Source organism: Lathyrus oleraceus, chromosome 5, assembly GCF_024323335.1.
Source record: "Lathyrus oleraceus cultivar Zhongwan6 chromosome 5, CAAS_Psat_ZW6_1.0, whole genome shotgun sequence".
Lineage (NCBI taxonomy): Eukaryota > Viridiplantae > Streptophyta > Magnoliopsida > Fabales > Fabaceae > Lathyrus > Lathyrus oleraceus.
The window spans coordinates 170902382-170927205 of record NC_066583.1 but is presented as its reverse complement, the minus strand read 5'-3'; the positions used below and the strand labels follow the sequence as shown (position 1 = coordinate 170927205).

The 24824-nt window shown below is 40.1% G+C and overlaps 1 protein-coding gene across 1 annotated transcript; it reads left to right on the top strand.

Moving 5' to 3' along the window:
- Positions 1-6870: 6870 nt before the first annotated feature.
- Positions 6871-7680, top strand: LOC127079503 (uncharacterized). The gene has a single exon (XM_051019890.1). The coding sequence runs from the start codon at positions 6871-6873 to the stop codon at positions 7678-7680; it is 810 nt and encodes a 269-aa protein (XP_050875847.1).
- Positions 7681-24824: the final 17144 nt, after the last annotated feature.

The window sequence follows — 24824 nt, the reverse complement described above, 5'->3', positions numbered from 1 at the left end:
GAAGAAGAGCATGCTGAGCATGTGAGAGTGGTGTTAGGAATTCTACGAGAAAAGAAGTTATTTGCTAAACTGTCTAAGTGTGAATTTTGGTTAGAAGAGGTTAGTTTTCTTGGTCATGTGATTTCCAGAGGTGGTGTTGCTGTTGATCCTTCTAAGATAGAAGCGGTATCTAAGTGGGAAGCTCCGAAGTCAGTTTCGGAGATAAGGAGTTTTCTTGGACTTGCAGGTTATTATAGGAAGTTCATTGAGGGATTTTCTAAGTTGGCGTTACCATTGACGATGTTAACTAGAAAGGGGCAAGCGTTTGTTTGGGACTCAAAATGTGAGGAAGGTTTCCAAGAGTTAAAGAGAAGGTTGACTACTGCTCCTATTCTGATATTACCGAGTTCGTCGGAAGCATTTGAGGTTTACTGTGATGCTTCATTGTTGGGTTTGGATGGTGTGTTGATGCAGAATAAGCAGGTTATAGCCTATGCTTCGAGACAGCTGAGGGTTCATGAGAGGAACTATCCGACACACGATTTAGAGTTGGCAGCTGTGGTATTTGTTCTGAAGTTATGGAGGCATTACTTATATGGGTCAAGATTTGAGGTTTTCAGTGACCATAAAAGTTTAAAGTATTTATTTGATCAGAAAGAGCTGAATATGAGACAGAGGAGATGGTTAGAGTTTCTGAAGGATTATGACTTTGGTTTGAATTACCATCCGGGTAAAGCAAACGTAGTGGCTGATGCATTGAGTCGGAAATCATTGCATATGTCTATGTTAATGGTTAAGGAATTGGATTTAATTGAGCAGTTTAGAGACTTGAGTTTGGTGTGTGAGAGTACTCACAATAGTGTTAAATTGGGAATGTTGAAGTTAACGAGTGGTATTCTGGATGAGATTAGAGAGGGTTAGAAATCCGAGGTGCTTTTGGTTGATAAGTTGACTCTAGTGAATCAAGGTCAAGGTGGTGAATTCAGAGTTGATAAGAATGGTGTTTTGAAATTTGGTAATCGGGTGTGCATTCCGGATGTTACCGAGCTTAAGAAGAGTATTCTTGAGGAAGCACATCGTAGTGGCTTGAGTATTCATCCTGGGGCTACGAAGATGTATCATGATTTGAAAAGGTTATTTTGGTGGCCAGGAATGAAAAGAGAAATTGCGAGTTTTGTTTATTCTTGTTTGACTTGTCAGAAGTCAAAGATTGAGCATCAGAAGCCGTCTGGGCTAATGCAACCGTTGGCTATTCCAGAGTGGATGTGGGATAGTATCAATATGGATTTTGTTTCTGGGTTACCGAGGACAATTAAGAATTTTGAAGCTATTTGGGTGATTGTTGACAGATTGACAAAATCGGCTCATTTCATTCCGATCAGAATGGATTATCCGTTAGAGAGATTAGCTGAGTTGTATATTGAGAAAATTGTAAGTTTGCATGGTATTCCGTCGAGTATTGTTTCGGACAGAGATCCTAGATTTACATCGAAGTTCTGGGAAGGTTTGCAGAAGGCTTTGGGAACTAAGCTGAGATTGAGTTCTGCATATCATCCGCAGAATGATGGTCAGACTGAGAGGACGATTCAGTCACTAGAGGATCTTTTGAGGGCTTGTGTTTTGGAAAAGGGAGGTGCTTGGGATTGTTATTTACCTTTGATTGAGTTTACCTACAACAATAGTTTTCACTCGAGCATTGGTATGGCACCGTTTAAAGCTTTGTATGGTAGGAGATGTCGGACACCTTTATGTTGGTATGAGTCCGGTGAGAGTGCTGTGGTTGGACCGGAGATTGTTCAACAGACTACGGAAAAGATTAAGATGATTCAGGAGAAGATGAGGATTGCTCAGAGTCGTCAGAAGAGTTATCACGACAAGAGGAGGAAGTCACTTGAGTTTCAAGAGGGAGATCATGTGTTTCTTCGTGTTACTCCGATAACTGGGGTTGGTCGAGCTTTGAAGTCGAAGAAGTTGACACCTCGATTTATTGGTCCTTACCAGATTTTGGAGAGGATAGGGGAGGTAGCCTATCGTATCGCTTTACCGCCGTCACTTGCGAATTTGCATAAGGTTTTTCATGTGTCTCAGTTGAGGAGGTACATTCATGATCCGTCGCATGTGGTCCAAGTAGATGATGTCCAGGTGAGAGATAACCTGACTGTTGAAACATCACCTATGAGGATTGAGGATCGAGAGTTGAAGCAGTTGCGGGGTAAAGAGATTGCTTTGGTAAAGGTAGCTTGGGGAGGACCAGCAGGTGGCAATGTGACTTGGGAACTAGAGAGTCAGATGAAGGAGTCTTATCCAGAGTTATTCGCTTGAGGTATGTTTTCGAGGACGAAAACTCTTTTAGTGGGGGAGAGTTGTAACACCCCGATAAAATAAGATAATTATTTAATTTAAGTTAATAATATATTTATTAATTTAATTAAATAATTGGGATTATTATTATTGGATTATTTTATTATAATTATTGGAAAATATAAAAGTTGGAATTTAGAAAAGGTCCCATTTGGTAAAAGGGTTATTTTCACGTGAAAAGGAAAGGAGACTGAAAAGTGGAAAAGGGCAAAAAGAGCCAGAGAACAAGGGTTGAAGAGAGGAAGGAAAGCTTGAAGCTCAGAGATTTGTCGGATTAACTCAGGTAAGGGGGGTTTATCATCGTTTAATGGGTATTATGGGATAATATGTAATGGGTAGTGATAAACCATTGATTTACCTCTGATTGGAATAATTATGCTGAAAATTGTGAACTTTTGGGATGAACGAATCTGGATTAAAATTGAAGGAAATTCGTAGGAATTAGATGCAATAGTGTTAGGATTTGTGAGATTGAATAAGATATGATTTGTGTTAGATGATATGAACGAATACTGTGTAAAATTGGACTGTGGAAGGTTGGATCTGAGGAATTTCGTAGCAGAGAAAGCCATTGCAGATCTGGAAATTCTGGTTTCTGGTCATACGCGTATGGCACTAGGCAGTACGCGTATGAGATGGTCCGGTACGCGTATGGCACTAGACAATACGCGTATGGATGAGGAAGATGGTGTTTTGAACGTAGTTTGGTCTCTGTTGGTACGCGTATGGGGAAGTAGTACGCGTAGCATACGCGTATGAGATGGTGTTACGCGTATGGGATTTGGTCAGGAGATGGGCCATACGCGTATGGGACTAGGCAATACGCGTATGGGCAGAATTGTGATTTTTCTGTGCTGTTGTTGTGCAGTTTTTGGTTGTTCAGCTGAGTAATGTAATTTTAGCTGATGTATGATATAGTAGGGATCGTTTCCCGTTGTTTTGAGCAGTGTAGGTATTAGTAGAGTGTGCTAATACTGTGATTATTAATTGGCATGATATGATATGATTATGTGATAAATATGCTGATGATGTGTGAAAATATGCATAATGTTGTGAATGTATATATTATGTATGTAATTGTGGATGGACTGTTTTAGGGCTTAGAGTGTGAGCATATGTCCATTGTGGATTGTTGTTGATGTTGCATGCTAGGTGATTTGGCATAGCATAATGTGGCCTTTATGGTGGTAGCTAATTCCCATGGTGAGGAATTAGTGATGTTAGTCATTTTGGACTGTTGTTGATGTTTTCATGCTAGGTGATTAGCGTGCATAGCATAGCCCTTGGGGTGGTAGCTAATTCCCATGGTGAGGAATTGGTGATGTGAGTCACTAGGTCTCAAATGAGTGGGACTAGTGAGCTTGGTAGCCGTACCTGGATTTGATCGGTGAAGTTGAACTATATGTTCACGAATAGTCGGTACCGCATGCATGGAGTCTCATTGCATAATGTATGTATGGCGTATAATATGAATGGATATATTCCAATATTATACGTGAGTTTTGTTGTTGTGTTGAGTATGTGTATGATTATGAGTTGATGTTGTCGTTGCTGAAGTTGTGATATGATTAGGGTGATGAAATGTGTTATTTACTTAACATTACATGATATTTTATAATGCTTATTATATCGGTTGAGGAACTCACCCTTACCACTATTTTTCAAGTAACGAGCAGTGATTGAGTAGGAGCTAGTACTTGGAGTCTAGTGTAGTTCCTTAGTGGGTCATGCTCTGGTAGATGTAACATCGGGACGGGATGTTTTTAATTGTTTTATTGTTGGTTGTTGAACCAGTTTACATGTGATGTGTTACATGTTTTGTATGATTGATTTGATCTCTATCCGCTGCGTATTGTGCAATGCTTTATGTTTTGAACTAAATAAAGAGCATGACAGTTATTTTGGTGAATGGTGTGAAGTGTTTGTGTGACACCCTTAATTGCATATCTACTCTGATATATATTTGTTGTTTTAAATTAAATATTTGGGGTATTTTAGAAGGGTGTTACAAGTTCTATACCCGAACTTGAGTGCACTTATGATAAGAGAATGGCATAGTCTTGTTGACTTGTGTGGAGTTAGTCCTTAACAAGTTAACTTGCAAGTCCATTCACTTGGTGGAGGTCTTATTGGGATCACTAATGTCACACGAGTAGTCATGGTTAGGCATTACTCTTTCCAATATGAACCCTAGAAACCAAGGACCTTAGATACCTAGCCCATCTTGGCCTACTTTAGGACGTAGTGCGAAGGTCGTTCAAGTGTAAGACTTGATGCGATTGTTACGCGATACTACACTCATAAGAGTCCCTCTCGAGAATATTTTTGGAGGACGAGTAGTCGTTTTATCCGATAATATCCGAAAGATGGGATGATGACTATGGGAACCTTTTAGAACATGATTGTTAGGTTTAACCGTAGTACACTCCCGTTGGGTGGTTCTTAAATGAGACTCCATGCTCGTGACTCACAATAAACCCGTGATTCGTGGTCGATCCGTTCTCGTATATCCTCAAAATCAATGGATCTTGGGTGTTGATATGGTGTAAAATCTGATCCACCAAGATAGATGATTGATATTGACGATGACTTGAGCCATCCCATGACCTTGGTATGGTGTGACTTGCTTGATCCTTGAGTGTGTTTGTTGCATCTATGCATCCATGCATTCATCCGCATTCATGTCATCGACAATAAGATTTTTGCAAGGAACTTAAAAGGTCTATTTGCAAATTTTCAGACATGGATAAGCAAAGAAGGAATACGAAGAAGTATAGTTTCAGATAACCCGACTTGAGAGAGTTAAGGCGTCTGACATCTTATGTATTAGAGCCCTTGGAGTTCAAAGCTCACCATGGGAAGCTTCTAGCTATTCTCTCTACTAAGGTGGATAAGGGTCTGATGAGTGTGTTGGTGCAGTTCTACGATCCTCTGTATCGGTGCTTCACTTTTCCAGATTTCCAGCTTTTGCCTACATTGGAGGAGTACGCTTATCATGTGGGTATACCTATTCTTGACCGATTGTCGTTCAGTGGTTTGGAAAAGATTCTGTCTTCTCAAAAGATTGCTGACATGCTTCACGTGGAGGTATCCGACATTGTTGCCAATATGACTACCAAGGGTAGAATTCAAGGTCTCCCGTCTGATTTTCTGATTGCCAAAGTTACCTTGTTTGGGAAGGCCATGAGTAAGGAAGATTTTGAATCCATATTTGCACTCCTCATCTATGGGCTAGTGTTATTTCCCAACATCGACAACTTCGTGGATGTGAATGCTATTAGAATTTTCTCTTCTCTTAATCCCGTTCCGACTCTGTTGGGTGACACTTATTTCTCTTTGCATATGAGGAATGCAAAGGGCAGTGGTTCCATTGTATGTTGTCTGCCTCTGTTGTACAAGTGATTTATTTTGCACTTGCCTCAGACGCTTGCCTTCAAGGAGAACAAGGGATGTCTACGGTGGTCCACGAGACTTATGTCTCTCACTAATGATGATATCTCTTGGTATAATCATGTTTATGATGGCATTAAGATTATTGATTCTTGTGGTGAGTTCTCCAATGTACCTCTTCTTGGTACATGTGGTGGAATTAACTACAACCCTGCTTTGGCTCGCCGTCAGCTTGGGTTCCCCTTAAAGGATAATCCTAACAACACTTTGTTGGAAGGATTATTCTTTCTAGAGGGTAAAGATCCCCAAAACTTGAAGAATAGGATGGTCTACGCCTGGCACAAGGTTCATAGGAAAGGGAGGAATGAGCTTGGTCCGAGGAACTGTGTTGCTTTGGAGCCTTACACCTCTTAGGTAAGGAAGAGAGCCCTCGAGTACCACATGTCGTAGGAGTATCTGAGACCTACCCCTATGGTTATGGTTGGGCCTTCAACCCTTCCTAATCAAGGAGTCGAGGAGTTGAGAGACGAAGACCGTTCGCGTGCTTGGGTTCATGAGCATGAGGAGCTTCTTCAGCAACTCAAGAATAAGGATGCATTGATCAGGTTTCTAGAGCATCAGGTTATTGATGAGTCTGATGATATGGTTACTTCTCTCCTGCCTCACTCGTCTAGGATTTGGAAGAAGAGATATGATCAGCTCGCCAAGGAGAAGACCGACATGGAAGCAGCTTATGAGAGAGAGGTGAAGAAGCTTCGTGCGAAGTATCTTCCGATATCGAAGACTTTAGATGACTGCTTCTAGGGATCCATAGAATGTTTATTCTCCTTTTCTCTTGTATTGTATTTGGTTACTGAGATTGTACTACTTCTTTGGTGTAAAAAGTTTCCAAATATTATATTGCTATGAGTATTCCACATATGTCTCAAAAAGTTCAATATTTTCAAAATATTTGCAAATAGATCCTTGTAAAGCTCCTCTGATAAAAAAACAAGACAATATGCACGAGCATTGCATGCATCATATGCATAAGCAGGTTTTGGTTCCGAGCTCTTGGTACAGTGGTCTAACTCTTTGCTCTTCATTTATTTTGAAGACAAGCTGACGCATCCATACCGCACTCGCGCAAACGTCAAAGCAATGGCCGAACAACTAGAGAACGAGAACAGAGAACTCAAAGAAGAAGTCAGTCGGTTATCTGCTCTTGTGGAGTCTCTGCTCCAAGCTCAAAAGAAAGTTGTAAATGTGCAAGCGTCTGCGTCCAATCAAGCACCTGAAGTAGCTCCTACCTCTATACCATCCCCTGCTATGGGATCTGTCAATGTTATGCCTTCCGGTTACCCTTGGGGGATGCCCCATAATTTCATGCCCGAAGGATATCATCCGCAAGTGCAAGCTCAACCGACATCTAGCCCGGTCCCTGTGGTGCCACCCTCGGTGGTTAATTCTGTTCCTATTCCAGCTCCCATTCCTCAAGTCCGTATTGACAAGATTATCTACCATTCCGAGGCCTCTGAGAACCCAGATGTGTATGACAAATTAGACGAGATGAGAGACCAGTTCTCTGACTTGAGGAAGGAAATGAAGGCCCTTCGAGGGAAGGACTTGTTTGGGAAGAGCGCCTTTGAGCTCTGTTTGGTACCGAATGTAAAGATTCTGATGAAGTTCAAGGTCCCTGACTTTGAAAAATACAAGGGGAATAGTTGTCCGCTCAGCCATTTGGTCATGCATGCTAGAAAAATGTCTACGCATACCGCCAATGACCAACTGCTCATCCATTATTTTCAAGACAGCCTGTCTGGCGCTGCCTTGAAATGGTATATGGGTCTTGATAGTGGCTCTGTGCGCACTTTCAATGACCTCAGTGAGGCTTTCGTAAGGAAGTACAAGTACAACATGGATATGGCTCCGGACAAAGATCAACTGAGGGCGATGTCCCAAAAAAGATAAGGAAACCTTCAAGGAGTATGCCCAGAGATGGAGGGAATTGGCAGCTCAGATAGTGCCACCATTGGAGGAGAAGGAGATGACAAAGATCTTTTTGAAGACTTTGAGCTATTTCTATTATGAGCGTATGATTGCTAGTGCTCCCTCGGACTTTACCGAAATGGTAAATATGGGGATGAGGCTAGAAGAGGGAGTCTGTGAAGGACGTCTGTCCCATGATGATAATTCTTCGGCAAAGAAATATGGAGGATTTCCCAGAAAGAAAGAAGGGGAGACTCATGCTATTTCTTCCCATAGTGAAAGAAGGCCCTTTGTGAGGAGGAAGGAAGTTCGACCAGTCGTCAACCAACACCAGGTGGCTCATATAACACCTACTTTCAGAGAAGCTCAACAACCACAACAACAATCTCGTCAACAACAACAGGCTTACCAGCCTCGTAGCAACAATAACAACAACAACACCAACAATTATGAGAGGAAGAGGGTGACTGTTGACCCGATTCCTATTACTTATGCTGAGCTGTACCCTTCCTTGATTGATAGGAAGTTGGTAACTCCACGTGATCCTCCTACTGTGCCAGCCAATCCTCAATGGTGGGACAAGCCTGAACTTCATTGTGTGTATCATTCCGGCGCGCCCGGACATGATGTAGAGAACTGCTTTCCGTTGAAGACGAAGGTGTAAGACCTTGTGAGGAGTGGGATACTATCCTTTGAGGATATATGCCCTAATGTTAAGAAAAACCCATTGCCCGAGCATGGGAAGGCGACTGTCAACATGGTCCAGGGATACCCTGGTAAGTATAAGGTCCTTTATGTGAATGATATAAGATAGTCCCTGGTGGAAATGTATAGGTTGTTGTGTGAGTACATTCACTATGAGCATGATCACGATAGGTGCCATGTGTGCACTCTCAATGAAAGAGGATGCCGCAAGATAAGAAGGGACATCCAAGAGATGTTAGACCAAGGGATGATCGAGATACTTCAAAATCGTGATGAGGATGAAGTTGATGTTATTACCCCTGTGTTCCATATTCCTGATCCTGTTGTCATCAAGTATGATGGCAGCAAAAGGAAGGCGGTGTCAACTCTTGTGATAAAGCCAGCGAGCCATGTCTCGCATGTGTCAGATAAAGCGGTCCCGTACCATTACAATGTTGTTATGCTTGAAGATGGGAAGGAGGTGTCGTTGCCCTCAACCTCTGTTGTAAGCATATCCGATGTTAGTGGAGTGACCCGTAGTGGTCGTGTTTTCTCGGCTCATCCGAAATCCCATGAAAACGTCGTGAAGAGGGATGTTGTTAGTTCTGCCGGTCCCGTATTGACTTCTTCTTCAAATCATTCCATTCCTGCTGTGAAGGGTGTTGACCCTGTTGTTGTCAAAACTGATAAAACTCCTATCCTAGTTAGCCAGTCTGGCATATTGAGAGAGGATGGTGATGAGATGCTAAGTCTCATCAAGAGGAGCGAGTACAACATTGTGGAGCAGTTGCTTCAAACTCCATCAAAGATATCTATCCTATCTTTGTTGATGAATTCAGAGCCACACCGTGAAGCATTGCAAAGGGTACTGGACATGGCATATGTGGATCACGATGTCACAATTGAACAGTTTGATAGCATTGTTGCAAATATAACTGCCTGCAACAATTTGAGCTTCTGCGATGATGATCTTCTCGAGGAGGGAAAAGACCACAATTTGGCCTTACATATCTCTATGAACTGCAAAGACGATGCCCTTTCCAATGTGTTGGTGGACACAGGGTCATCACTTAATGTATTGCCAAAGTCCACTCTTGCCAAACTTTCATATCAGGGGCCTCCCATGAGGCATAGTGGAGTGGTAGTAAAAGCTTTTGATGGATCGCGCAAGACCGTGATCGATGAATTAGACCTCCCGATCAAAATTGGACCTAGTGATTTCCAGATCACTTTCCAAGTTATGGACATACATCCATCGTACAACTGTTTACTTGGTAGACCATGGATTCACGAGGCAGACGCCGTGACATCCACCCTACACCAAAAGTTGAAGTTCGTCAAGAACAAGAAGTTGGTGGTGATAGGGGGAGAGAAGGCTCTCTTGGTCATCCATTTATCTTCCTTTTCCTACATCGATGCTGAGGATGAGGTTGGAACTCCATTCCAAGCCTTATCTATTGATGAGCCTTCTAGGAAAGGACTTTCTTCATTTGTCTCCTACAATGATGCGATGTTGGCCATAGAGCGTGGCGCAACTAATGGTTTGGGGAAAATGATAAAGATGGAAGATAATAAATCTCGGGCTGGTATAGGGTATTCTTACGGTGCTTCTAATGATCTTGGGCTGTTTCAGAGTGGAGGTTTCATCTATATCGATGGAGATCATGAAGCTGCTGCCATCATTGAAGAAGACGAAAAGGAAGACTTCGACAACTTTGTCATACCTAGCGGGATCTGCAATAATTGGGTCGCTATGGATGTTCTGACAGTTATCCATAAGTCAACGTAATATGTTCATTCCTGTTTAAAAACCCTTCTCCCGTGCCAAAGGGAGAAGTGAAGACATTGTTGGCTTAATTTGTTAATACAATGATATTCATTCAATAATCGCATGTTAAATGTTTGTTTTCCAAATTTATTTTTCATTTTTGTTTTCCGCATGAAATTGGTAATCACCATAAAACCCTAAAAAAGAGAATAAAATCAATTTTTTCATCTGCATAATGATTTGCCTTGTTTGAATTCTGAAATCTCTTTTATACTCAAAATCATTATGCAGGTTGATCAAACCCATTGAACATAATGATCCAACACCATCTCCCAACTTTGAGTTCCCTGTATTTGAGGCAGAAGAAGATGATGTTGAAGAGATTCCTGATGAGATTACGCGTCTTCTTGAGTACGAGGAGAAGATCATTCAGCCACATCTTGAGAATCTGGAAACAATCAATTTGGGGTCTGAAGACTGCATTCGTGAAGTGAAGATTGAGGCACTCCTTGAAGAGTCTATTAAGAAGGGGTTGATTGAGTTTCTACGAGAATATTTCGACGTCTTTGCCTAGTCGTATGAAGACATGCCTGGTCTAGATACTGATATCGTGCAACATTTCTTGCCGTTGAAGCCTGAGTGTGTGCCTGTGAAGCAAAAGCTCAAAAGAACTCATCCTGATATGGCAGTGAAGATTAAAGAAGAAGTTCAGAAGCAAATTGACGCGGGGTTTCTGGTGACTTCTACATATCCTCAAGGGGTGGCCAATATTGTGCCTGTAACTAAAAAAGACGGAAAAGTCCGAATGTGCGTGGATTACCGTGACTTGAATAAAGCTACCCCAAAAGATGATTTTCCTCTACCACACATTGATATGTTGGTAGACAATACGGCTAAATTCAATGTCTTTTCATTTATGGATAGATTTTCCGGTTATAATCAGATTAAAATTGCACCCGAGGATATGGAGAAGACAGCATTCATCACACCTTAAGGAACATTCTGTTATCGAGTGATGCCCTTCGGTTTAAAGAACGCCGGAGTCACGTATCAACGTGCTATGACTACCTTGTTTCATGACATGATGCACAAGGAGATCGAGGTGTATATCGACGATATGATTGCAAAGTCGAAAATGATAGTTGAACATGTAGAACACTTGTTGAAGCTTTTCCAGCGTTTGAGAAAGTACAAACTCCGCTTGAATCCGAACAAGTGTACATTTGGAGTCCGTTTCGGCAAGTTATTAGGCTTTATTGTCAGCGAGAGAGGTATTGAAGTTGATTCTGCCAAGGTCAAAGCAATACAAGAGATGCCTGCGCCCAAAACTGAGAAGCGAGTCCAAGGTTTTCTTGGCCGCTTGAATTACATTTCAAGATTTATATCTCACATGAGTGCCACATGTGCGCCTATATTCAAGCTCCTCCGGAAAGATAAGCGTCATGATTGGACCGAGGATTGCCAAAAGGCCTTTGACAGTATCAAAGAGTATATGTCCGAGCCTCCGATTCTGTCTCCACCTATTGAAAGGAGACCATTGATTATGTACTTGACTGTGCTTGATGATTCAATGGGTTGTGTCCTTGGTCAGCAAGATGAATCAGGAAAGAAAGAATATGCAATATACTACTTGAGTAAGAAGTTCACCGACTGTGAGTCTCGGTACTCAATGCTTGAGAAGACATGTTGTGCTTTGGCTTGGGCTGCTAAGCATTTACGCCAGTATATGTTGAATTATACAACTTGGTTGATATCCAAAATGGATCCGATCAAGTATATCTTTGAGAAGCCTGCTTTAACTGGGAGAATTGCACGTTGGCAGATGATGTTATCTGAGTATGATATTGAGTATCGAGCTCAAAAAGCTATTAAAGGTAGTATCTTGGCTGACCATTTGGCGCATCAACCAATTGAGGATTATCAGCCTGTGCAATACGACTTCCCTGATGAGGAGATTCTGTATTTGAAAATGAAAGATCATGATGAGCCTACGCTCGATGAAGGGCCAGAGCTTGGTTCCCGATGGGGTATGGTGTTCGATGGAGCTGTCAATCAGTATGGAAATGGCATGGGGCAATGATTATTACTCCTCAAGGCACACATTTTCCTTTTACAACAAGGCTAACTTTCAAATGCACGAAAAATATGGCGGAGTATGAGGCTTGTATTATGGGTTTGGAAGAATGTGTTGATCTTAGGATCAAACATCTTGATGTTTATGGCGATTCGGCCCTTGTTGTTAATCAGATTAAGGGTGAATGGGAGACGAATCAGTCTAGCCTCATCCCATATAGAGATTATACGAGGAGGATTTCAACTTTCTTTACTAAAGTTGACTTCCATCATATTCCTCGAGATGAGAATCAGATGGCGGATGCTCTCGCTACGCATGCTTCAATGATTGCTGTTAGTTATTGGAATGAAGTCCCAAAGATTATCGTGATGCGCTTGGATAGACCAGCTCACGTGTTTGCAGTTGAGGAGGTGAAAGATGATAAGCCATGGTATTATGATATCATGTGCTTTCTCCAAAGTCAGACTTACCCTCCTGAGGCATCTGTTAAAGATAAGAAGACTTTAAGGAGATTATCTGGCAGTTTCTACCTTAATGATGATGTGCTTTACAAGAGAAATGTTGACATGGTTCTGCTCAGATGCGTGGATAGACACGAAGCATACCTGTTGATGACTGAAGTCCATGAGGGTTCATTTGGTACTCATTCCAATGGACATGCCATGGCAAAAAATATGTTGAGAGCAGACTACTATTGGCTGACAATGGAGTTTGACTGCTGCAAATACGTAAAGAAATGCCACAAGTGTCAGATTTATGCGGACAAGATTCATGTTCCCCTGACACTTCTGAATGTTATTTCCTCACCATGGCCTTTCTCCATGTGGGGAATTGACATGATTGGCATGATTGAGCCTAAGGCGTCAAACAATCACCGTTTTATTCTCGTAGCCATTGATTACTTCACCAAGTGGGTTGAAGCGGCATCGTATGCAAATGTGACCAGGCAGGTGGTTGTGAGGTTTATCAAGAACCAACTCATATGCCGATATGGTGTTCCAGACAAGATCATTACTGATAATGGATCTAACTTGAACAATAAGATGATGAAAGAGTTGTGTAGCAAGTTCAAGATTGCACATCATAATTCTTCTCCCTATAGACCCAAGATGAATGAGGCTGTTGAAGCTGCTAACAAGAACATCAAGAAAATTATTCAGAAGATGGTTTTTACGTACAAAGATTGGCATGAGATGCTGCCATTTGCTTTGCACGGCTATCATACATCTGTCCGCACTTCAGCAGGGGCAACACCTTTCTCCCTTGTATGTGGTATGGAGGTTGTGCTCCCCGTAGAGGTCGAGATCCCATCAATGAGAGTCTTGTTGGAAGCCAAGTTGAGTGAGGCTGAATGGGTTCAGAGTCATTATGACCAACTGAATTTGATTGAAGAGAAGAGATTAACTGCCATCTGCCATGGTCAGGTATATCAACAAAGGATGAAGAAAGCCTTCGATAAGAAGGTCAAGCCTCGTGTGTTCCGAGAAGGTGACCTCGTGCTCAAGAAAGTCTTATCTTTCGCACCCGATTCCAGGGGCAAGTGGACTCCAAATTATGAAGGTCCATACGTTGTTAAGAGAGCCTTTTCAGGCGGTGCTTTGTTGCTCACAACTATGGATGGGGAGGATTTCACTCGTCCTGTGAATTCAGATGCAGTCAAGAAATACTTCGCCTAAAAAGTAAAAAAAAAACAAAATAGCTCGCTAAGTTGAAAACCCGAAAGGGCGGCTTAGGCAAAAATGAGCGTCTCGGTGGATTGAAAACCCGAAAGGGAGATCCAGGCAAAAGTTAGAGACATAAAAAATGAATATATATCTCGCTAGATTGAGTACCTCACCCTGGGGAAATCTAGGTATAAATTAGGGATTTGGCAAGTAATTGCATCCTAGCAAGACTTTGTTCTATAAATGTCATCTGTCAAAGATTCTCGCTCAGTCATCATCAACTGAAGTTTCGAATACAGTGGATTCAGAGTTGGTGGAGAAACGGTCATTATGTTCAATGTAGCCCTTTTCCATGTATATCACCAATTTCAAATTTGTAAAGATCCATGGAGTCTCTCCATTTGCGGACTACCATTCTCTTAAATAAATTTGAGCCTTTATCCAATTCTTTGCACTCTTATTTGTTTTTGTTTAACAAATGTTTGCATGTTTTAATTGATGAATATCAGTGTTTTAAACAAATAAAATTTTCATGAATAAACTGTTTTAAACAAAGTGAACATTCACAATGACGGAAAGGATAAGCGGAATGTCCTCAGTGCTTTCCCAAGGATAATATGATCACCAAAGGGTAAGACATTTGTTCATATTCTGGGGTTCTTTCTCCTTATATCCTCTTCATCAGCTTTCAAGTTGTCTCCTCAACCGAGCGCAGAAAGAATAATACATCATCAGCTTCCCAGAGAGTCTGGTATGAGAACTTCTCCTTGATGGCAGTGGATTGATCTGTCTTATGGATTGCTTTCCCCTAGCAGGATTTTTGGATGTTCATCCAATACATTCTCGGTATTTTGCTTGTGTATACTTGTTTGTCCCGCGGAGTTTTAGCAATCCATGATTGGTATATGATTGATCTAATCCCTTCTTTTCCAAATTTTTGCCTTGATATTTTAGAGATGTGTATCCCTCTATATCAGGCACTAGCATTTGTGTTTTATCATTTGTATGGTTGTCATCCCTTGTGTGGACTGACCTAAAATCCCTTATAGATTGATAAAAGTTGATATGCTTTAAGTTGAGAATATTCCTTGTCTCATTATCCTGACTATCTACTTACGAGGAAGGTTGTCTTTCCCCAGCATGAGTAAGAATCTCCAACGGAGTAAGCATGTGTTCCCTGCAGCACTATCTTTCCAGATAATTGTCTCCTCAGCAGAAAGTTGCCTAGTGCAATTGATGAAGGGCTTATTTCCCATTTCATTTATTTTGAAAAGAGGTATCCCCGGTATGTCGCTTGTTGATGAAGGATTCATTTCCAATTTCTCCAGCAAGGGTAGTTTCCTCTAGAGCATTTACAGCTTGTCCCCAGTAGGGTTGCCAGATTAGAGTTTGATGTTTATATCTCCTCCGAGTCTGAAGATTTCTTCTAGCATTAAGAGCTGGTGGTGAAAATGTTTATTTCCTTCCCAGTGGAGCAAAATGCTATTATTCCCCTTTGTAGAGTTTCCTCTCCGACAGATAAAAGGGAGTGTTTTGATTGATGTACATCTGATTGGTGGTTGTTCCCCACGGAGTTTCACATCATTCCTTAATAAGCTTCCCCAGTACAGTTTCTTCTCCGGCGGATCTTATTGTTATTAAACCATCTGTCCCCAAGAGAGTTGATGGAAACTCCCCGACAGATTTTCTGCATCTTCCTTATGTCAGGATTGTTTGCTCCTGGAAGATTTCTCCTATGTAGAGTGTTATCTCCTGCAGTTGGAAGCTTTGACTTTGCCTATCCCCAGCTATGGTTAAAGTCTTCCCTTGTTTACTCTTATTCCAGAGATAATCCCCATCAGAGTTGAGTTCTCTGTTTGATTATCTTCTTTCGCTGCTCCTGAATACATCTTATTTGTATCTTCAGCGAGTGTAGCTTTAGGATAGGGTTTGATATCCCTGATGGTTTATTTTCATCCTTCTCGGGTTATTCCCAAGCTGAGTTCTCCAGTAGGCTTCGCCCTTCTTGTCGAGACGTTTGTCGAGTGTTTGTTCGTGATTCTTGGACTTGTTTTGTTAGATATGTCTGTTTGTCAGCATTAATTATACACAAATCATGCATATACATGCATAATCATAGCATTCAGATATTCATGATGCATTCTTTGACATATATCTTTGCTTGTTATCTCCTGCTATTGGTGAAATGTTCTTCCCCAAGCATATGTTTGTGTCTGATCTCTCCATATAGAGTCATCCCCATAGGAAGAAAGTGTCTATCTTTTCTTCTTTCTTTCCCACTGAGTTTTGTCCTCGTGGATGATTATTGTTTCAGTTTCCTCCCCAGTTGTGTATCAGGATGGAATTACTCCCCTGAGTTATATCCTCATCGGGTTGAGTCTTGTTTGATTGTGTATTTCTAGTTTGTTCCTAGATTAATTCCTTTCTTGTTATCCCCTGCAGTTCCCTGTGGTTCAGTTGTTCAACTGCTCAGTAACCAGTAATTGTTCATCCTTTCCCCAGCGGATTTTGTGGCCTTTTACCCAGTAACCGGTAGTTGTAAGTCCTATTTCCGTGGTTTTCTACCCAGTAACCGGTAGATGTAATCCCCTCTTTGTTGGTTATCTTTACCCAGTAATCGATATTGATATTCCTTCGTGTTTTAGTATACCACCCAGTAACCGGGGATATATCTCTTGGATAATTGCTTTTGTCAGGCAATTTATCCCTAGCGAGTCATCTTTTATTTACCCTTGTTTGGTGATGATTGTTTCTCCTTCTGACTGGTCATCATTTTATACCCAGTAACCAGTATCCCGATGTCCTTTCTTGTCGGTCGATTTATCCTTTATTAACCCAGTAACCGGTTGCGGATAATCTTCCATGTGAGTATGTTATCTATGTTTTTCCCATATAACGGTAGTAGATAATATATCTCATATGCTCTTCAGTCAAAGTCTTTATCTTCCCCAGTCGAGTAAGATTCGTATTTCCTTGTGGAATCGAATGTCCATCCCGTAAGTCGAGTTTTCTTTTTCAGCCCTCCTTTCGGATGATGATTGTCTTGGATATGTTCCCAATTCCCGCCTGGTTGATCACCTATTATATACCGAGTAACCGGTATCACTGGTGTTCCTTCCTTCTGCTCCCTATTATGACTTTTTGTCCCCTGTGGAGTCAGATTTTCCTAAGTTGAGATGTGCCTTTTGGGTTCTCCTCAGATGTTTCGGACGATTGATATCTTTCACCCTTATACCGGTCTTAGATATTCTTTCTCCCTGAGCATGTTGTTCTCTCACCCAGTAGCCGGTGTTTTGATAACATGTCTCTCTTCGAGTTTATTACCCAGTAACCGGTAATATCTCGTTGTTTCTTCCTCAACTGAGTCATTTATGGACATTCTTGTCTAAGTCCGGATTTTTTATCCGGTGTATCCTTTGTGGATAGTTTTGCTGTATTGGCATATTCCCCAATACATGCATTTGTGCGTCAGCTCGAGTCTTTCCATCGATTTATTTTCGTGGAATCCCTTCATGTCTCCCAGCAAGTTTTCAAGTCGTGACCTGCTCACGCATTTTTACCTTATTTCCCCCAAAGTCTCTGTCTCCCTAGTGAGTGTGTTACTCCTATGGATCTTCAGTTCCACCCGATTTCTTTTCCTTTGTGGCAATTATTCACCATGAAGATTTTATTTTTGCATGCATACATTTGCATCATGAGGTCTCTTAGGGACCAAAATTCGTCTCTTTGCTATTATTTAAGCTCATTCTATCTTGTCGAGACAAAGATTTTAACCTTCATATCTCCGGCTAGAATGACCTTAAATAGGGGCATCTATAATACCCTAATTTTGACCCTAAGATCCCTCGTGGCACCATGTTATTGCACAAGTGCATTGCCTCAAGGATCATAGCATGTTTGGCTCCTTAACCCTAGGGTTGGGACTTGTTTGAGTGATTTGAGATCACCAAGAATGCTTATATTGTATGTTATTATTTTTCTTATTTGATTACTAACCAAAAGCACAAAAATATGTCACTAACTCTTTTTGTTTTGAAGCTCAAGTGATCATGTGCTCCACAATGCTCCTAGGAGGCTCCTAAGTCCAATGCAATGGCTAGATGAAGATGAGAAAAAGCATGAAAATGGTCCACAAAGTTCCTAGTCATCATGTATGTCTCCCAAGTATCTCAATTTTCCAATTTGATCAAGATAACCCAAAGGGTTTGAAGATTGTTTCCCAAGGAAACCCTAATTTCACTATGCTTTGACTGTGCCTTGCCCATGAAGCAATCTCAACCTCTGATCAAATTTAATCAAGGTAAGTTCTTTAATTTATCATTTTATGCATATATGAGCCTATTTTAGGCCCCTCAATCATTTATTCATCAAGATTGGAAGTTTGACTTTGAAAAGTTGACCAGTCAAGTCATCTGACTAAGTTGAGGTTCAATGAGCTATAACTTTTTATGTGTTTGTCAAATGAAGATGACCCCAAAATACAAAATGTTCCTAGGAACCTTATGAACAAATTTCATGTTCATAAAAAATCTAGTTGAATCTTGGAAGGTCATCATTAATTTCAAAACATTATAGGTTATTTTGGCTGAAACCCTAATTTTGGGTCAATTTGCCAAGGGCATAACTTTCTCAATTTTTATGATTTTGAGGTGAGACAAAAGGAATTGGAAATCTTGAGATGTCTAATTCAAATGTTATATTAGACAAAATTTCCTAATCCTAAAGGAAATACATGTTCCATTGAAAAACATTATAGGTCATCTTTGACCTAATTCATTGAATTTGAAAAAGTACCCAACTTTAAATGCCCATAACTTTGTCATAGAAAATCCAAATGATGTAAACTTTGAGTCTAAATTGACTTTCTTGAAAAGATATACAACTTTTATGTTGGAGATAGTTTCATTTGAAGCTTGTATCATAAGTTTAGAGGGGTTTAACCAAGCTTACTTTTGGTTGACTTTTTCAAAGTGATTTGACCATGTTTTACAGTAGAACTTTCCAAGCCAGTTTTGATCAATTTGCACATGTCAAATGTTGTTTTTTCCCAACATGAATTTTATTCGTTATTTCAAGAGATTTCCAACCATAACTCACAATACTCATTTGGATCTACCATTTGAGAGATTCAAATTTTTCTTCATTTATGTGTATTTTTGACATTTTATGTTAAAACTTGAGATGCAAGCCTTTTCCATTCCATTTGCACGACCACATGCTTTCCATATGAGCTCAGCAAGTCCCTTCAACCATTCATGGTCCTCTCACAATTCCACAAAGGCTCATGCATTCGGAATTGCAATTCCCATGCACATGAGCAAAGTGTGATGATCATATGCATTTACCTATAAATAAGGGCGTCCTCTCCTTCATTTAAAAACCCTTGGGAGATCCCACATGCTGCTAAATTGAAACCACAACCCTCACCAAAGGAATCACTCACCATTTTTCAATATTTTCGAGCTTGAAATTCAACAACATAAGTTGAGTTTCAAAGCTAGATTCCTTAGCCAATCATCTTCCTTATATTCAGAGATAAAAAAGGAGCAAAAAGCTTGAAGGATTCGAGGCCAGAAACTCACCATTTTTGAAGGTATAAGCTCAAACCGTTTGGATCTGAAACTCACAATTCAATGTAGTGTTCTTGTGTTTTTGTGGTTCTCTGAAGTCCTCATACTTGAGGCAAACTTTTGGTGCATTTAATTTTCCATTTCAAGATCAATCCGTGTGGACACCATGATTTTCTCCTTCATTTTTCTCTCAATATAGGAAGAATGAGAGGAATCTAATGGTACAGTGATGATCTACATCACATAAGCTTCATTTCCATGCCATTGTTTTTCATTTTTGATGAGACTCGTTTTCCGGCATTTTTCTGGCCGGATTCTGTTTGGTCGATCGGAGAAAGTGGTGGTTTCCACCACTACCACCACCACGTGTACCGGTCACAACCATTGGATCTCTCCCTCACGATCTAATCTCGTGCATCCATTCTAATTTTTTTTTAAATTCATTGTGTTTAGCTGCTGACTTGAGTACATCATGCATCCTCAGATCTAGGTCGTGTAACACGCCACGTCATTTAATGAGACGGATCTGGCGGCTCATCTTTTTTCGCTTTATTTCATTTTCTCTTTATTTTCTTTTAATTCTATTTTCAATAATTCATAAAAAATTCATATGAGGTCAAAAAAATATGAGACCAACTTTAAATTTTTTCTTGAAAAATCTAGTTTCATCTTATGATTTTTAATTATTTTTGTGACCTCATTTGATATTTTTCATGAATTATTTGGTTTTTTTAATGATATTAATTCATTTTAAAATGCTTTCTGACTTTAGAAAAATACAAAAATATTTTCATAGCATCTATGGATCATGATAAGTCAATGAAAAATAGTCTCAACAATTTCTTGTTTGTTTTGAGATTATTTGAGATTTTAATTCATATTATGTTACTTTTGGATGTTTTTAATTGATTTTAATTGCTTTCTGGCTTTAAAAATTTGTGAGAAAATTAATCAAAGTTTGTTTGACTATGTTGAACCTATGAAAATTTAATTGGACTTATTGAAGTTGTTTTGAATTGAATTTGAGGTTCAACTTTGTTTGTTTGTTTTTTATTTGTATTTTCTTTTAATTCAAAAATTACCAAAAAAATATTATTGACTTCTTAACTTGTTATATTCATTCCTCTTCTGTTTGGTGTTGATCAAGGTTGAATTGATTCAACTTTGATCAGATTCATTGGATCTTGTGGTTTGAGAATCCTTAAGGATCATCACCTATAAAGATGAATGAATTTGATCAAGGATGAGTTACCCCTTGATCAATTGGGATTGGTTGCTCTCTTCTTACCCCCTCCCTTTCATCTTCATCCATTTCTTTCCCTCAATGGCCAATGAGTTAAAGTCTTAAGGTTGGTCTTGACAAATAGAAGTTTAATCTTCTTTGACCCAAACCAAACTCAACTTGATCCATGATCAAATGAGTTATTTTGTGTCAAAGACAGGTTACTTCTTCGTCAAGCAAATAACCAAAAGTCAATACAAGGCCCTTCCCCTCTTGTTTGGCATGGCAAGTTTATGGAGCTTGGCTTACTAGTCATGATCTCTAACTTGTGTTCTTTGCCCATATTCTTGTTGACCGGCCACATATAGGTGTGGCTACTATATTACTCCACTTACGATTGCTTAACATAGCGCTACATTGTCTTATGACAAGCTAACATAACTCTACTAACTACTAAGTTTAACTTGAGCTTTTAAATTCTTGTCATTAACTTTTAATGTCTTTTATTTCTTGCTCCTTGTTCATCTTGATTTTCATTTTGCTCACTTGAGCACATATTTTATGTTTAAGTCATTTTTCTTTTGATCATTTGATACCATTATTGTATATAAATATATTGCTATTTTGTGTTGTTTTGTGTTTGTTTTGATGTAAACCAAAACATAAAAGGAGAAAGTACTTAGAATTAGGATTCACCCATGCTTAAAGGAGTTCAAGAGCAACTAGGCCTCATGCCTTTAGAATGCAAAATATGTTGAAGAGCAACTAGGCCTTATGCCTTTAGAATGCTAAAATTCAAAGTTGACCTCAAAGGACTTCTCCTCAAACTTATTCTTTGTCCATTCCCTTTATTATGTTGTGAGCTTTTTAATGTGTGCTTTTATGTGATAGGAATCTCATCTTAAGATTGGGAAAAGAGGACCATTGCCATGAGTAGCCAAGTTAAGAGCCAAGCCAAATGGAGATCCTAGGAGCTTGAATTAAAATTATTGATTGCTTGTTTTGTGTGCTAAATCCAAAGGAAATGAGCATCTTGAGTCATCTCCATGACTCCAAGAAAAGGAACTCCAAGGGTTATCTCTCCCATCTTATCTTTGTGTGCTTTAGGAATAACCCTTCTCTCCTCTCCCCCCTCTAACCAAGCCAAAAATCATTTTCAAAACTTTTACTTTATTTCAAATTAGAAACCTAGGCCTTAGGCCTTTGACTTTTCAAAACCATTTTCATAAATACTCATTGTAAATAAACTTTAATCCAACTTTGACCTCATTTTGTAAATAAATTCAACTTGTAAATATAACCCATTTCAAGTTGTTTTGTGGTTCCAATGGCCACTTGTTAAACTCTTTTCAAAAACATTAGTCATAGGTTTGAGTTATCATAGTGGTTGATGTAAATCTCACCTCATCCTTAGTGTTGGATTATAAGCCTTCCATGCTTATTATAGGGTCAACCCCTCACTAGCGTGTTGAAGCATTCCTCGCATGGTGGATTGTTGGTTTAGGTTGAGTTTTCTCCCTTTGATAACTAAAGACCTTAAGGCTTTTGATTAAAATCAATTCACCAATTTTTGAAATATTTACCATAAACTACGAGGTTTTGATACTCCTTTGTGATGGTACGTAGGCAATGGGTTCATCCATTCAAACAATAAAATTTGTAAATATAATCTATTCTCTTCTCATCCCTCCAATCTTTGGCACAAATCTTTTCATAAATACCAATCTACAACACATATTTGCAAAAAGGGTTCCCTTATGTCGCATCCGCGAAAAAACAACACAGAGCCGCCACTGCGCGTTATTTATCCCAAGATAGGGAAAGGAAACGCTCAGAGAAACCTGGAAAAAGCATGGTCTCGCGACCAAAGAGAAAGGGTAAGGGAGTCGGTTACGCAAGGGGAAGGTATTAGCACCCCTCACGTCCGTCGTACTCGACGGGATCCACGCTCTAAAAGAAAGAATAGGTTGCTAAAATAAACAGACAAACATCATACACACACGCTAAGACAACACAGGTGGGGTTACGAAGAAGAGAGCTCGATAGGACGTCGCATCCTATGCCTACGTATCTCGTCTGGAACGAGAATCAGAGCTGCCGTAGTTCGGCTCACGCATGCCAAACAAGACACACGCACCCACAGGCAAACCTGGAACCCGACAACCACTCGATGGAATTACGTCAGCTTCCGAACCAAACAAACACAATCAGGATACGTACAGCCAATCGTTGGGCTTACGTCCATATCCTGACACACAAGCAGATACCAAGCAACACACACAAAAAGAAAAAAGGTGCCCGGAGAGACCTCGCACGGTCTCCTGCCTACATACCTCGTCTGGAACGAGGATCAGGGCGATGTAGTTCCCCTGAAAGGGAAAGAAATTCTAGCCAGAAACCAAGGGGAGACACACTACCAGGGAGCTGTACTCGAGCCTAGTGTTATCATGCATCATTGCCCTATGTTCAGGTTTCTACCTACTTGCGCAACAGCAAGCTAATCCTATCCAGGAAAACAAGCATGCAAGCATCAACAAATCAAAACAAGCATTTCAAGCAAATATTCACATAGCACACACTATAACCAGTCAAGTGAGGCTCAAACAATGGGTTTGACTGCCGAAGCAAGTCATCTGTACATGGGTAGCATTCACTCTTAACCTTGCCATTGCGGGGCTAAGGTGAAGCAAATGAAAGGTGAGTGAAGATCAGACTTCACAGCTCTTATCCCTGATCAGGGAGAGCTTCAGACAAAGGAGCGTGGGTCCAGAATGGAGGGACCCTTCTACGCTCAAGACTCTGACTCGATTGTGCAACAGCACAAGATCTTGGGTTTGTGTCCCAATGCGTCAACACAGTGGTGTGAGCAGAGGGACGACTCAACAGAATAGCGGGGGATAGATTGCATATCCCTTGGGTTCCGCCAATTGCCTCATAGAGGTCTTTACCTGCTTGGCACAAAAGTAAACAATCACAGACATCGCCTCTTAAGGAGGACATCAGACAGTTGCCTGGCCAAGTAACAGGCCAGGTCTTCCAGACTACATGAAGTATAGAGAGTCTACCTCAACTGGTTTAAAAAACCAAGCAACAGCAAGCAAGTTCTTAAAGAACTGTAAGCAACTAAATGTACCTGAAATCAATCAAGTATCATCAGTACTCAGACAGACAAACAGTAAACAGCAAATGTTAATCTATACAGACAACACAAGTCAATGCACACAAGTGCAAGCTATAAGCCTAAGCTCAAGCATCAATCCCTACAACACAAAATCAATGTTAGTTTACAACATCAAACAAAACTCAATTTAATCAACTTGCACTTTTTCCCTTAAGCCTTTTGCATTTCAACCTGAAAATCCACACCAAATGTGAGAAACTAGACCACTAGGCCAAGCCTAGGGTCCAAAGGGGATAAAAAATCCTAAACAGCAAGTACAATTCAACCAAAATCACATTCAAACAAATTAGAAGCAAATGCAATTGGTCCCATGCTCATACCATTCACCATTATCATTTCGTGCACAATTTAACATCAATCATGTAATTTGCAACTTCAAAAGACCAAACAGAACTATCTCACTCAAAAGCATACCAAAACAATTCAATTAATTCCACAAAAATTCACACATAAACAGGACATATTCAATGTATATCATGTCAATTTTCAGCTCAATTGGACAAAAGAAAGTAGGGTAATGAAAATCAAGAAGTCCAGACACATTTATACAAGCCCATACATGATATCCAAACAAGTATCCACTTCAATAATTCATAAAACAGTGACAACATATTAGAAATGAATGGGATCAAAAGCATAATGTCCTACAATGTGTCTAAAATGCTCATGTAAAATTTCATCTTCATCCAATACCATATGAGAATTTCACAAACAAAATGCCAACATGTGTCACACAAGGTTACCAAATGAGCACACAGAGAAGAAAATTATCAATCAATTTGAAAATGCAACCAAAAATTCCAGCAAAATTCACATGTTATCTTGACATATCAATGATCATTCATGCAAACAATTGGAGCAATTCAACATTCCTAAGCCAGGCAAATAAAATCAGAAAGTTGACCTAGCTTGGTGTGACACAAATTGTCACACCTCTATTCAAAAAATCATATCTAATCAACC